This window comes from Capra hircus, chromosome 10 (genome assembly GCF_001704415.2).
Source record: "Capra hircus breed San Clemente chromosome 10, ASM170441v1, whole genome shotgun sequence".
In the NCBI taxonomy this organism is placed as follows: Eukaryota; Metazoa; Chordata; class Mammalia; order Artiodactyla; family Bovidae; genus Capra; species Capra hircus.
This window is the reverse complement of record NC_030817.1, coordinates 17,282,139-17,295,029: the sequence shown is the minus strand read 5'-3', so window position 1 is coordinate 17,295,029 and position 12,891 is coordinate 17,282,139. Positions and strand designations below refer to the sequence as shown.

General features: G+C 50.2%; 1 protein-coding gene across 4 annotated transcripts in view; it reads right to left on the bottom strand.

Annotated features, from left to right (window-relative positions):
• Positions 1-12,891, bottom strand: part of LTBP2 (latent transforming growth factor beta binding protein 2) — a 111,476-nt gene that overhangs the window by 36,580 nt on the left and 62,005 nt on the right. For all 4 annotated transcript variants that reach the window (XM_018053970.1, XM_018053972.1, XM_018053971.1 and 1 more), the window contains one exon: positions 2,410-2,484. In XM_018053970.1, the coding sequence (XP_017909459.1) occupies positions 2,410-2,484 (75 nt within the window). The remainder of the gene's footprint in view (positions 1-2,409; positions 2,485-12,891) is intronic.

Below are 12,891 nucleotides of genomic sequence, written 5' to 3'. Positions count from 1 at the left end.
CTGGGCACAGGAATAAAGATCCTGAAAGATGACCCAGCTTGGGCACCAAAGGGAGCCACTCCTTGCTGGATGTTCTTTTGAGGGGGGGAGAGATGAGAAGGGAACTGATCCTCCAGACTGCGTTTGCCTTCAGGCTGCGGACAGAGTGACATTTAAGCACAAATCTGAGTTGCCTACTGTCTGCTTGAGAAGCTTCTGGGCTCCCCATCACCTCCTAGAGGGAGTCTCTAAACTCTCACCCGGTATCCAAGGCTCTCCACCATTTTCCAAAAGCCTGTGGCTGAACCGGTGGCTCTGATAAGACCCTGGGATGCCTGTGTCATCCCCTGTGGATACACTGGCGGTACTCCAGCCAGCCTAAACTGCTTCTTGGCTCATGCTGGTCCCTCAGCCTGGAATCCTCGTGTCCCTTTTTAGTTGGCCAACCCTGTACTTCCCAGGTGGCGCTAGTAGTAAAGAATCTGCCTGCCAATGCAGGAGACCCAAGAGACGCAGGTTCAGTCCCTGGGTCAGGCAGATCCACTGAAGGAGGAAATGGCAATCTACTCCAGTATTCTTGCCTGGAGAATCCCATGGACAGAGAAACCTGGCGAGCTATTGTTCACAGGGTTGCAAAGAGTCAGAGACGACTGAAGTGACTTAGCATACAGCAGAGCACACTCGTTTTTTAAAGTCTAGGTCAGATATCACCGCATTGCAGGCAGTTTCTTTGCCAGCTAAGCCATGAGGGAAGCCCAAGAATACTGGAGTGGGTAGCCTATCCTTTCTCCAGAGGATCTTCCTGACCTACAAATCAAACCGATGTCTCCTGCATTGCAGGCAGATTCTTTACCAACTGAGCTATCAGGGAAGCCCAGTATCACCTGGAGCTTCCCTGATCTTCCAGTCTGGAAAGGATGCCAATGCACCCAGTGCCTCCTCCTCTCGAGAGCACTTCTCTCATTGTATGAAGTTGTTAAGGCATCTGCATTCACCTGGGACAGCGGCTGTGTCTCGTCCATCACTGTGAACTAACACCTATTGCAATGCATGTAGCTTATAGCAATACCCTCTACTGCCTGCGGAAGTAGGTGACAAGGATGGAAATAACAGGGGCGGTTCCTACAGGTGCAGAGATGAGGGGTCCCATCCCAGACAGGGAGATTGCAGCCACAGACTTGGATAGGAGGAGGTTTCAGGGGCAGGGTCTCCTGGGGAGGGCCCCTCGGCAGCTCAGTGGAAGAAAGGTAGAGAGCCCAGCTGAGATCCTGGGAATCACCTTAATCCTGCAGACCGGGAGACCTGCCAGGCAGAGAGGCCACTGGGGATGGTTTAGATATGAGCAGCCCCACTGCATTCTCTAAGGGCAAAAATACTAACTTCTCTGCACACCCACTCGCCATGAGGTCCTTGCTTCATTGCCCCTGAGGGAGGCAGATCCCCTGGGCTGGGCTAGATCAGAGGCCTCTCCTTTCGCCTGGTCCAGGCACCAGTTCTTATCCATGGGCTGGAAATCCCCACAGGCAGAGATAGCCCAGACTCCTCTCACCTGAAGAAGCCTCCAGGGGAGGGGATCTAGGAGGCCATCTGAGTCAATCTCCTGCTCTAATCTGGCTTCACCCAAAACAAACCATACAGAGAGCAATTTGTCCAGTTCCCCAAAGGGCATCTGTCTCAACCCCAGGAGCTGCCCAGGGGCTGGCAGGCCCAGCTCACATCATACCTCTTGCCAGGCCCACTGCCAACAAGGGCTCCCTGCTCAGAGCCATGGCTGAGCGCCCCCCTTCCCATTCTTTGGTCCTGAGGCACCCCTGGGCCTTGTCCCTCTGGAGGGGTCTCTAATGCAGAGCATCCAGGCCTCAGCTGGTTTCACAGAGCCTGCCAGCCAGGTCAGCCAGGCCTGGGGACTGTGCTTCAGGGTCTCCTTCCCCCGGGCCCCACCTCTGCCTGTGCCTGCTCCACTCCAGGAAGGAGGCCTGAGAAGCTGAGGGGCTTTGCTGGGAAAAGTCCGCAGAGATCCCATCTTTGCAGACTGACTTGATCTCCCACCCTGGAGTCTGAAGTCCTCCTGTTCCAGGGAGAGCAGCCCAGGAGGGGAATGGATATGTGGGGATAGCACCCTGAGTTGCCACACCACACAGCCCTAGATCTGGTGGGGGGCAGGGGAGAAGGAGCGGAGGGGACAGTTTGGCTCCCAGGCCCTCGCTCAGCTTGCACCATCACTACCCTCTGACTTCCTTAGGCCCTGGAGCTGGCAGCCACCCCTCCCCCCCCCCCACCTCCCCGCCCCAAGCTGGGGCTTACTGGCCCAGCAAAGACCACTCAGACAGCGGCAGCCACTACGTCTATCATGGGGGAGAGTCTCTCTGCATTATCATACCTCTGTCATCTCGGCTCCCCAAGCCCAGCCCTGGGCCTGGTCATCCTTACCTTCGCAGTGAGTGAGGTTCAGTCTCTTGTACCCCTGGGGACACTCCAGCTGGCCATTTTCAATCACTGGGGAGGCTAAGGAGTGAAGATAAAGACAGGTCTCAGTGGAGGGCCCTTGGGCTCCTCTTTCACCCATGCTGGGAAGTGGGACAGTCTGGATGTCCAGCCCACCCTGCAGCTATGAGGCCCCAGACCGCCCACCCCCCCGCCCCAGCCCCTGCCCTAAGCCATCATCCTGGGCAGCTGTGCCTCCTGGCCAAAATCCTTTCCCTGGCTCTCACCAGGCTACTCTCAGTGCACCCTGCTATGACTAAAAATGATACTAAGTGACCATATATCTTGTATATAGTAATAATATTAGATACAGTTTATATTATATGATATCAATGTTGTAAAACATGTGATTGAACAAGTTTTATTCAGTTTTTACTTTCTGTTTGTGAAGTAATTGTAGAGTTGCAGGAAGTTGCAAAAGATAGCATAGAGGTCCCGTGCACCCATCACCCACTTTCTCCTAATGGCTGCATCTTACACAACTATAGTTATTTTGTTAGTGTTTAAACATCTGGATATGACAGTTCACAGCTGGGCTCTAAGTTCGGTTTCTTTTGCTGTTTAATTTTAATGCTGCCATTCACAGCATTACCTGAGACAAGGAATCTCAGATAGAGATGGAAGACGTTCACCATTGGTTGCGCTTAGAAAACCATGATATTCATTCATTCACACTCACCAACTGTGTGATGCAATCTCAACCATGTTGACATTTGGTTAGTAGAGTTTCATGTTCCCTAAGGTCAGTAAGTTACACTGACAAATTCAAAAAAGTTAGAAAACCCGTTCTCAAGTTTTTCAGGGATGCAAATGAGCAGATTTACGGCAACAAATCACACGATGATGGGATTGTTTCCAACATCCATTTTCAAAAGGCTCTCTCCCATCACGACTTGCTTGGAAAGCATCCCTGCTTGAAGATTATAGTGAACAAAACTGGGCAGCAGTCTGAGTCCAGATGGACCAACCAGGCAATAACTCTCAGTACTTTGGTGCTGATAACTCCTATATTGATTTCACCACATTCCCCTTTACTTTAAAGAGAGAGAGAAAAGAAGTGTGCACTAAAAAAAAAAAAAAAAAAAAAAGACATCTAATAGAAACAGAGAAAACATCTCCACTACCTTGGAGGGGCAGATTTACATGTCAACCTCCAAAGAAGTGCTTTGAAGATGTTTTAATTTAAAATTTTTTTTTCTTCAAAAGCACTAGCAGATGGTATACTGCTGACAGCTACCTGTCACCAAAGGTAAAGGCAACAAATCTGGAGCATCTATCTTTCTGTTTAAAAAAAAAAAAAACAAAGAAGAACTGGTGTTTCAGTTCGATAATTTCCTTGTCAAGTCATAGCCACTAATTCTGAAGGGTACAGGGATTCTACAGATACTATTGCAACATGAAGTTCTGTAAAGATAACATCATACTTTTAATGTCTTGTTTTATAAAGTTAACAGTGTGATGACTTCCTGTGTCAACGTTTCTTCTCCTAGCCCTGACTCCTTTGTGGCAATAGCTTGCCTATGAAGGTTGTGGTGAGGGGGCATTACAAATAGCCTTCTTCAGCTCCATTACCTTGCTGGTCCTAACATCAACTGAGCTTATAGAGTTATTGGGTAAATGTTATCTTTATTCAAGAAGTCATATACTGTTGAGAATATAGGTCCTCTATCTTCCATATAGATTCAGCCTTTAGTGGCTTACACAATAGATAGTTCTTCATATATTTATTGTTGAAATAGATTCTTGCAAGTACCAAGAGAGGCATTAGGAATACCTATTCAGATCAGTCTCTCAGTCGTGCCCAACTCTTTGTGACCCCATGAATCAGAGCACGCCAGGCCTCCCTGTCCATCACCAACTCCCGGAGTTCATTCAAACTCATGTCCTTCGAGTCGGTGATGCCATCCAGCCATCTCATCCTCTGTCATCCCCTTCTCCTCCTGCCCCCATTCCCTCCCAGCATCAGGGTCTTTTCCAATGAGTCAACTCTTCGCATGAGGTGGCCAGAGTATTGGAGTTTCAGCTTCAGCATCAATCCTTCCAACAAACACCCAGGACTGAGCTCCTTTAGGATGGACTGGTTGGACCTCCTTGCAGTCCAGGATACCTTCATCCAATTGTGCAGCAAAGTGTGCACTCACTCGGTATTCCTTTTGTTTTTGTTTTTGGTATGTGGGATCTTAGTTTCCTGACCAGGGATCAAACCCATGCCCCTGCACTGAGAGCTCAAAGTCGCAACCACTGGACTTCCAGAGAAGTCCCCTGGTGTTTTAAAATGTTTTTCTAATCAAGATAGATTTTAGTCCATCATTAGCTATTATCTCTGGGCACATTAAACACCGAAGGTAGGGTTTGATATTAATGATGCTAGATATAAGCTGTATTTTCGTATAGCCTTCTTGATCATCTGACTTCTGGGGTCCATTTTGGGTCCCATGTGAGAGGCAGTTGTTACTTTTACCTTGGAATATGGCTAATGACCTGTCAGAGGAGAATCGTTAGCCTTGCATTTTTAAATGATTGCAATTATTCGTATTATCTTAAATCCTACTTCTTTGCAAGAGTGTTTTAGAGTCACTTCTCCATTTGGTGAGGGTTGCTTTAGTTAACTAAGTCGCTTCAGTCATGTCCGACTCTGTGCGACCCCATAGACGGCAGCCTGCCAGGCTTCCCCGTCCCTGGGATTCTCCAGGCAAGAATACTGGAGTGGGTTGCCATTTCCTTCTCCAATGCATGAAAGTGAAAAGCGAAAGTGAAGTCACTCAGTCGTGCCCGACTCTTAGTGACCCCATGGACTGCAGCCCACCAGGCTCCTCCGTCCATGGGATTTTCCAGGCAAGAGTACTGGAGTGGGGTGCCATTGCCTTCTCCGAACAGCCAACCACCACCTAACTGAAAAAACCCACAAGCGGGAACACTGCCGTGCGGTCCGTGTTGTGATACCAAGGACAAACACGAGGAGGCGCTGTGTTTCCCTGGAAGGCCCACTCTTGCCTGAGGATGCTTGGAACTGCCTGACATAGAGATCAAGTGAAGCCATAAATGAGTAAAACTTCATTTTCTTTCTTTTTTTTTAAGGTTAAAGGATTGTAAATTGAAATTTGCCACAAACGGTCTTCCCCAGGCTTTGCATGTCGTCATCCACATGGGGGGAAACAGCCTAAAAGGCCGCAGTGCAGAGATAAGCAAGGGATCTGGAAATGCTGCCGACGTTGAGAAGATGGATGGGGGTGAGGCTGGGAAATGTGAGCGTCTGGCCTGGCGCCTGGTGGCAAGAACTGAGGACAGGGAGGAGGAAAAGCACGAGGGGAAGCTGTTTGGGGAAACTCAAAAGGCGAGCTGATTTATGAGGAGCAGAAGGTGGGAAGGAATGGCGCGAGGTGGATGCCAGGGGGCCGGGAACATCTGGACGGCGCGTCGGTGGCTGGAGCCCTTCGGCGCATATGGTCCCGTCTCTCACAATAACCCCGCGAGGCAGGGGTCATTATCCCCAGTTAACAGATTAGGAAGGACGGTTAAACTCAGAGGGGGCTGAGTCAGGGTTGCAACCAAGCTTCTGGCTGGCTGTGAAGGGTGCTTCCCCCAACCCGAGAGGAGGAAGCTGGAAAGCCAGGAGGCCAGGGCAGTAAGCTGGTCCCTGGGGGGGAGAAATTAGGCAGAACTTTAACAAAGGATTGTAAATTGAAGTTGTAATACATATATACATATGTATACATATTTGTCACAAACTTTGTGCTTCTTTAACAAACAGGAGAGGGGTGGCAGAGAGTTAGGCTCAGAGGAAGGGTGGACCCAGCCGTGGCACCCTCAGGAAACTCTGTGAACCCGGGGAACTTGTGAACTGAGAGCAGCTGGGCTCTTTCGTGAGTCTGGAAACACATGCTTTTCCTGTAAAGCGCTTTCCTCCCGAGAGGACTCTGCCCTCTCACTGGCCTGAAGAGAAACCGTTGACTGGACAACCCTTGGCGGGGGCAGGCTTCTTATAGAGAAATGCCGAAGCCAGTGTTCCTGGTGAAATGCCCACTTTAGCAGGAACCTCAGCGCCTCTCCTCACACCTCACAGAGGCCATGTCATCTATAAGGGGCTGCTTCCCAGCTTCTGTAAGGACAAGTGCAGCATACGATCCAGAAGAATCTACTTATATCCCTTTGAGGGAAAGAAAATCAAAGGTCAGATGACCATGTGGAAGGGAGAGACCCTGGCTTGGGATGAGAATGCAGCACCCACCCATCCACGGCTCTGGGTGAGATTTTGGCATTGATGGGGTAAGGCGGTATCACCAGGCACATCTCTCAAGTGCTCCCAATGCACACGGGCCTTCCCTCATCGTAGTGATTAAATATGCTGTCGCTGCCTGTTTGCTTGTCCATCTCCCCTGGTAAACTGTAAGCTCTTTGTCAAGCTCCCCTGACAAAGTGTAAGCTCTGTGAGGACAGGAACCTTACCTTCTCTGTCATTGCTATGTCTCTGGAAATATGCCCAGCACATGGAACAATACAGGCACTCAATCAAAATGGAATGAATAATATAATAGCAAGCATTAAAAAGGCTCGTGGGCTTCCCTGGTAGCTCAGCTGGTAAAGAATCTGCCAGGGGACGATCCCCTGGAGGAGGGCATGGCAACCCACTCCAGGATTCTTGCCTGGAGAATCCCCATGGACAGAAGGGCCTGGTGGACTACAGTCCATGGGGTTGCAAAGAGTCAGACGTGATTGACACAGCACAGCAAAATATCTTGTACTATGGGCTAGGCCCTTTTATAAAGACTTTACAGGTAATAACTTATTTAATCATCATAACAGCCCTTGGAGATACTAATCTTATCCCCAACTCCCAGATGAGCAAACTGAGGCATAAAGAGGATAAGACACATGCCCAAGGTCACCCAGTTGGTGAATGGAACTGGGATTATGAATCTGCCTCCAGAAGACAAATTCTGAACCATCCCTCTACTAACTACAAATGAATGAATGAATTCATGAATTCATGACAAGCCTTAGGAGTTGTCTAGGACAAGAATACCAGGGTCCAGAGGCCATAGGGTGATACCTGCTCAGAAGGAGATGTATCACTCTTCCTGGGACCTCCTCCTCATTAAGAACAAGGGATCAAGAGAGTGAATGAGAAAAGGAAGGCGGAGTCATCCTGAAAGAGGTCAGAGGAATTCATCAGATGCTGGGGAATTAATCAGATCCTTGGCAAATGCTCCACAATGTGTACAACGGGAGAATCATATAGAATTGATAAAGGACACAGTGAAGACCCTCGGCTCCTCCCATGGCCCCTCAGCCAGATCAAGATAAAACCAGAATCAGAGAGCAGAGGACTTGTGGATCTGGAAAGACAGAGTGCTGGGCTGAGATTCCCATGGGTGCTTCAAAGAGGCTCTTGCAGAGTGGCCTTGCAGTCAGGACCTTGACCTGAGAAGCAAAAGCAGCTGCTGAGGGGTCAGCTGGACTCAACCTGGACTCCAAGGAGTCTGAACATCCCCAGATGCCTGGGAAGCAGGTCGAGCAGATGTGTGTGACTTTCCTGGTCAGGAAACCTGGGCCACGTGGGCCTGGAGCTCAGGTCTTCCGGCCCTGGCCTCAGGCCCTGTCCACTCACTGCCAACCCTCCATTGCTCTCAGAAGGAAGCAGAAGGGCCACTGGCTGCAGCCTGCCCCTGCCCTGCTGAGTCTTACCCTCAGCTGCTGGAATCCCCAAGGAGGCCTCAACAAGGGCAAACTAATTGCTGGAGACAGTTTTGGCCCCGACTCTGTTGACAGAGCTTGGGGAGGAGATGGGGGGAGACATATGTCTGGCTACAGGGCTGTTTACAAGCCACGCTGATCTCAGTCTGTGATGACAGATGGTTGTAGCAGGGAGATGTGGAGGGTCCAGAGAACACACACACAGACACACACACACACTGGATGAGGCTAAGCTCGATACACACGGGCACATGTACAGGCTGAAGCTTCAGCCCTGATTTGCAAACTCTGGCGGGTAAGCTGGAAAGAAAACTTCGACTCCCCTGGGGGCAGCGGAAAGGGTGTTGGTGCTGGGACAGGCAGGCTCACATCTAATTCCTGGCTCCGCTCTGATTAGCTGTGTGACTTGGGGCACACTTCTTAACCTCCCTCAAGGCCTTAATTTTCTTCCCATGTAGAAGTGGGACTAGAAACTCAGTTTATGAGTTGTTGTGAGAATTAACTTTACTGAAACGATCAACATCAGACTAAAGCTAGCTCAGGGCCTGGCACAGTCCCTGGAGATGCTCCCCTAGACCTCCCCCCTCCCTCCTTCCCTCCCTCCCTCCCTCCCTTCCAGCAACACAGTTTTAAGGACAACAAGCTGGCTGGCTGCTCCTTACTGGCTGGAGAGACTTGGGCAAGTAACTCTCTGAGCCTTGGGTTTCTTATCAGTAAAATGAAGATGACTATTCTTTTCTCGGGGCATTATTGTGAACACTAAAGCAAGAAAATGTCTGAGCATGAAGCTTGTCACATATTGAATATTATCATAATGTCCATTATTCTGGTGGTGAAGTCCTAATGGTTCACCCTCGCTGCTACCAGTGATTCAGAAATCCCACCCAAAGATGGGCTCTGACTGCTTCTTCAGGGTGGATTTGAGGTCAAAATGGGTGTCTCAGCCACTACGAACCATGAGGTAGGGAGGGGTCTGGTCAGACACCTGGCTCAAATGGTACACACCAGCCACCCTGACCCCACCGCTCCCTGGGGCTCTCCAGGCCAGAGATGCCACGTGTCAGTGACGTCACGGTGGGGGTAGGAAGGGTGTGAACATGAGCTGAGGCACATTTCCCAGGAGGCTGAGTCCCTTGGAAGCTCTCAGAACAACCCTGAGCCAAAGAGTCATGACTTTTTTTCAGCCCAACAAACTGCAATTCGGAAAATCTCATTTCTTTAGGGCAGGAGACTGGGCTTCTGACCCAGAGTTGCAGGAAACAGGAGCCCCACCCCGGCACAGCTCTTCCCCCGGCCCAGGTCCTCTAGTTCAGTGAATGCCCAAGCCAAGAGGCAGAGGAAGCAGGTTACAGAGCAATTAGAACTAGGGGCTGGGGTCACATAGACCTGGAGCTTCAGGGCCAGTTTCATCTATAAAATGAAGATAGGAACACCACCTAGAGGTGTGGTTAGCATGCAACGAAATGAGAACTAGCATGGTGCCCGGCTCAAATCACACCTCCTGAATTAAGAGCATCTAAGAAGGAAGGTTATGACCAACCTAGACAGCATATTGACAAGCTGAGACATTACTTTGCCAACAAAGGTCCGTCTAGTCAAGGCTATGGTTTTTCCTGTGGTCATGTATGGATGTGAGAGTTGGACTGTGAAGAAAGCTGAGCGCCGAAGAACTGATGCTTTTGAACTGTGGTGTTGGAGAAGACTCTTGAGAGTCCCTTGGACTGCAAGGAGATCCAACCAGTCCATTCTGAAGGAGATCAGCCCTGGGTGTTCTTTGGAAGGAATGATGGTAAAGCTGAAACTCCAGTACTTTGGCCACCTCATGCGAAGAGTTGACTCATTGGAAAAGACTGATGCTGGGAGGGATTGGGGCCAGGAAGAAAAGGGGACGACAGAGGATGAGATGGCTGGATGGCATCACTGACTCGACGGACGTGAGTCTGAGTGAACTCCGGGAGTTGGTGATGGACAGGTAGGCCTGGTGTGCTGCGATTCATGGGGTCGCAAAGAGTCGGACACGAGTGAGCAACTGAACTGAAGGAGGATGTGGGGCTTCCCTGGTGGCTCATATGGTAAAGAATCCGCCTGCAGTGCAGGAGACCCAGGTTCGATCCCTAAGTCAGGAAGATTCCCTGGAGAAGGGAATGGATACACACGTCAGTATTCTTGCCCGGAGAATTCTAGGGACAGAGAAGCCTGGAGGGACAAAGAATTGGACACGACTGGGCGACTAACACACACATACACACACACACACACACACACACACGGAGGACATGATGGGGTGATGCTGCCGTGACTCACACTAGGATTCTCTGCCCTAGCCCCCTCAAACATCACCTTCACACGCGCATTCTCCCCAGGGGCTGACATCACAGACCAACCGCTGGAACACCCCTTGTGGGCAAGGACCATGGCAAAACCAACCCAAACCAAGGCTTTCCTTCTATTGAGAGTTTCAAATCAATTTCCAGACATCTACATAAACCTCCATCCCCTCGAAGATCAAGTTCCTTCTCCCACTCCTTCCACTCGCTAGTTCTTGGTAGGCACGCTCTTTGTGGTGGGGGGCTGAGGACTTCTGGAAACATACCACTATAGAGCTAGATAGCTGCAGTTTTTAATAAGTTGTCCCTACTGCTCAGCTTCCAATTGAGCTCTGCCTGATAGAAACTTCCATACATCTGCTTTCTCCCCCTCACCAAACCACACAGAACAAGCCTACCTGCTCCTCCCCCAACCCCTTGTTTTTTCAACACATTTCCCTTAACTCAGACCAGTGCTCCAGGCTGGTGCCTTGCCTGTCTGTTCAATCCAGTCTTCTGGCTGGATGCTGGCTTTCATGTACACCTGGAATACAGTCCTGGGATGCACCCTCTTGACTGAAATCCTGGTCTAGTATCCTGACTGGTGTTGTCTTTAGGCAGCCCCAACACCCCCACCCCACCGCTTGCTGATTACGGATCAGGCAGTCCCAGGGCATCCTTGATAGCGCAGTTGGTAAAGAATTTGCCTGCAATGCAGGAGACCCCAGTTCTATTCCTGGGTCGGGAAGATCTGCTGGAGAAGGGATAGGCTACCCATTACAGTATTCTTGGGCTTCCCTGGTGACTTGGCTGATAAAGAATCCGCCTGCAATAAGGGAGACCTGGGTTCAATCCCTGGGTTAGGAAGATCCCCTGGAGAAAGGAAAGGCTACCCACTCCAGTATTCTGGCCTGGAGAATTTCATGGACTGTATGGTCCATGGGGTCGCAAAGAGTCAGACATGACTGAGCGAATTTCGCTAGTCCCCCCACCCCCCTCACCGATTACGGAGATCCTGATTAGTTAAGCATTAGACCCAGTGTGATTTGAAATATAGCTCCTTGGTCCTAGTTGTGTGACCCTGGACAAGCTCTTTAGCCCTCTCTGAGCTACATTTTTCTCCCCCAACAAATGGGGATAAAGATCCTTAGCTTGCAGGTGGTCGTGACAGTGAAGTGAGATAATGCACGTGAAAGCACAGCATAGTGTAAAAATTCATGAACTGGCAGCTATAATTGTTTTTTCAGAGGGAAAGTCGTAGAATTCCTTGAAGGGGCAGAGCAAGAGAATCCACTCTCCCTGGAGATACAGGAGGGGCTTGGGTTCGGAGGTGAACTCATCCCATGCCAGGCAGATGGAGAGATGGTCTTGTGGCAAACAACTGGGGCCCACCACTGCGGGCTGCATGCTGTGTGCCAGCCCCGCCTGCTGTAGCAAAGGGGCCTCGGGGTTGACACGGCCAGTGCCAAGCCAGATGGGGCAGCGGCCAACTTTCCAGTCAACCCAGATGTGTCTGTCTTTCTCGGGTAAAAACTCAAAAATGTGGCCTCAATCAAAGTGGTTTTTGAGGGGTGTGTGCTCTCCAGACCCTGGTGTGGGGATGGCCTCAGCTCTTGAGCCGGGACGTTTGATAACTGCCCAGGGGTCAGGAAGATGTGGCTCAGGCCAGGTCCTGGCAGGTCAGCTGCATCTGCCACTCAGAGTGAAGGGAGAAAGGGTGGGGGGACCAGAGGCTGGCCTCGATTGACTGCTTGAGCTATTTCCTTGAGAAAGAAGGCATTGAGGAATTTTTTTTTTGGAAGAAAAGAGATTTGTCTGAGCCATGTAACTGAGACATCAAGGCAGTCCTTTCCCATGTCACAAATAGCAGCATTCTGCAGGGACCTTCTTCAACCGTCCTGTACAACCTCAGGAGTCAAAGGTGATTTAGGGAAAGCTATGAAGTCACACGTGACTCCTCCTCCACCCCAGCTTCTGGTTTTATTACTTCCCTCATCCCTGATTCTATTAGACTACCTTGTTGGGAGCAACAAAACCCTTCCCTGAGGGGTGCAGTAGTGTTTTTATCAGAAGAGAAGTCGAGGTTCAGAGGGGCAAAGCCACCAGGGCTGAGAACGTTCTAGAACACAGGAGTCTTGCCAACCATTCCCAAATCCACCCCAGGCGCTCACCTTCTTTTTCCTGAGTCTTGCACAGTAGTTTGCCTGTCTTACCTACTTAAAGAAACACTCCTCACCCCGGCTCCCCAGGCTCGGGCGTGGAGCTGTCTGGCACCCTGTCAATGCAAACAAGGTTCCCCAGCGTCCTGCCCCTTCTCTCCACTATGCCCAACTGCACTTTACCACATTTTAAATGTTGACATTGCTCTGTCTTTGTAATTTCTTGCTCAGTATGGGGAATGCTTAACATTCCAGGGTCTGCACCCTGG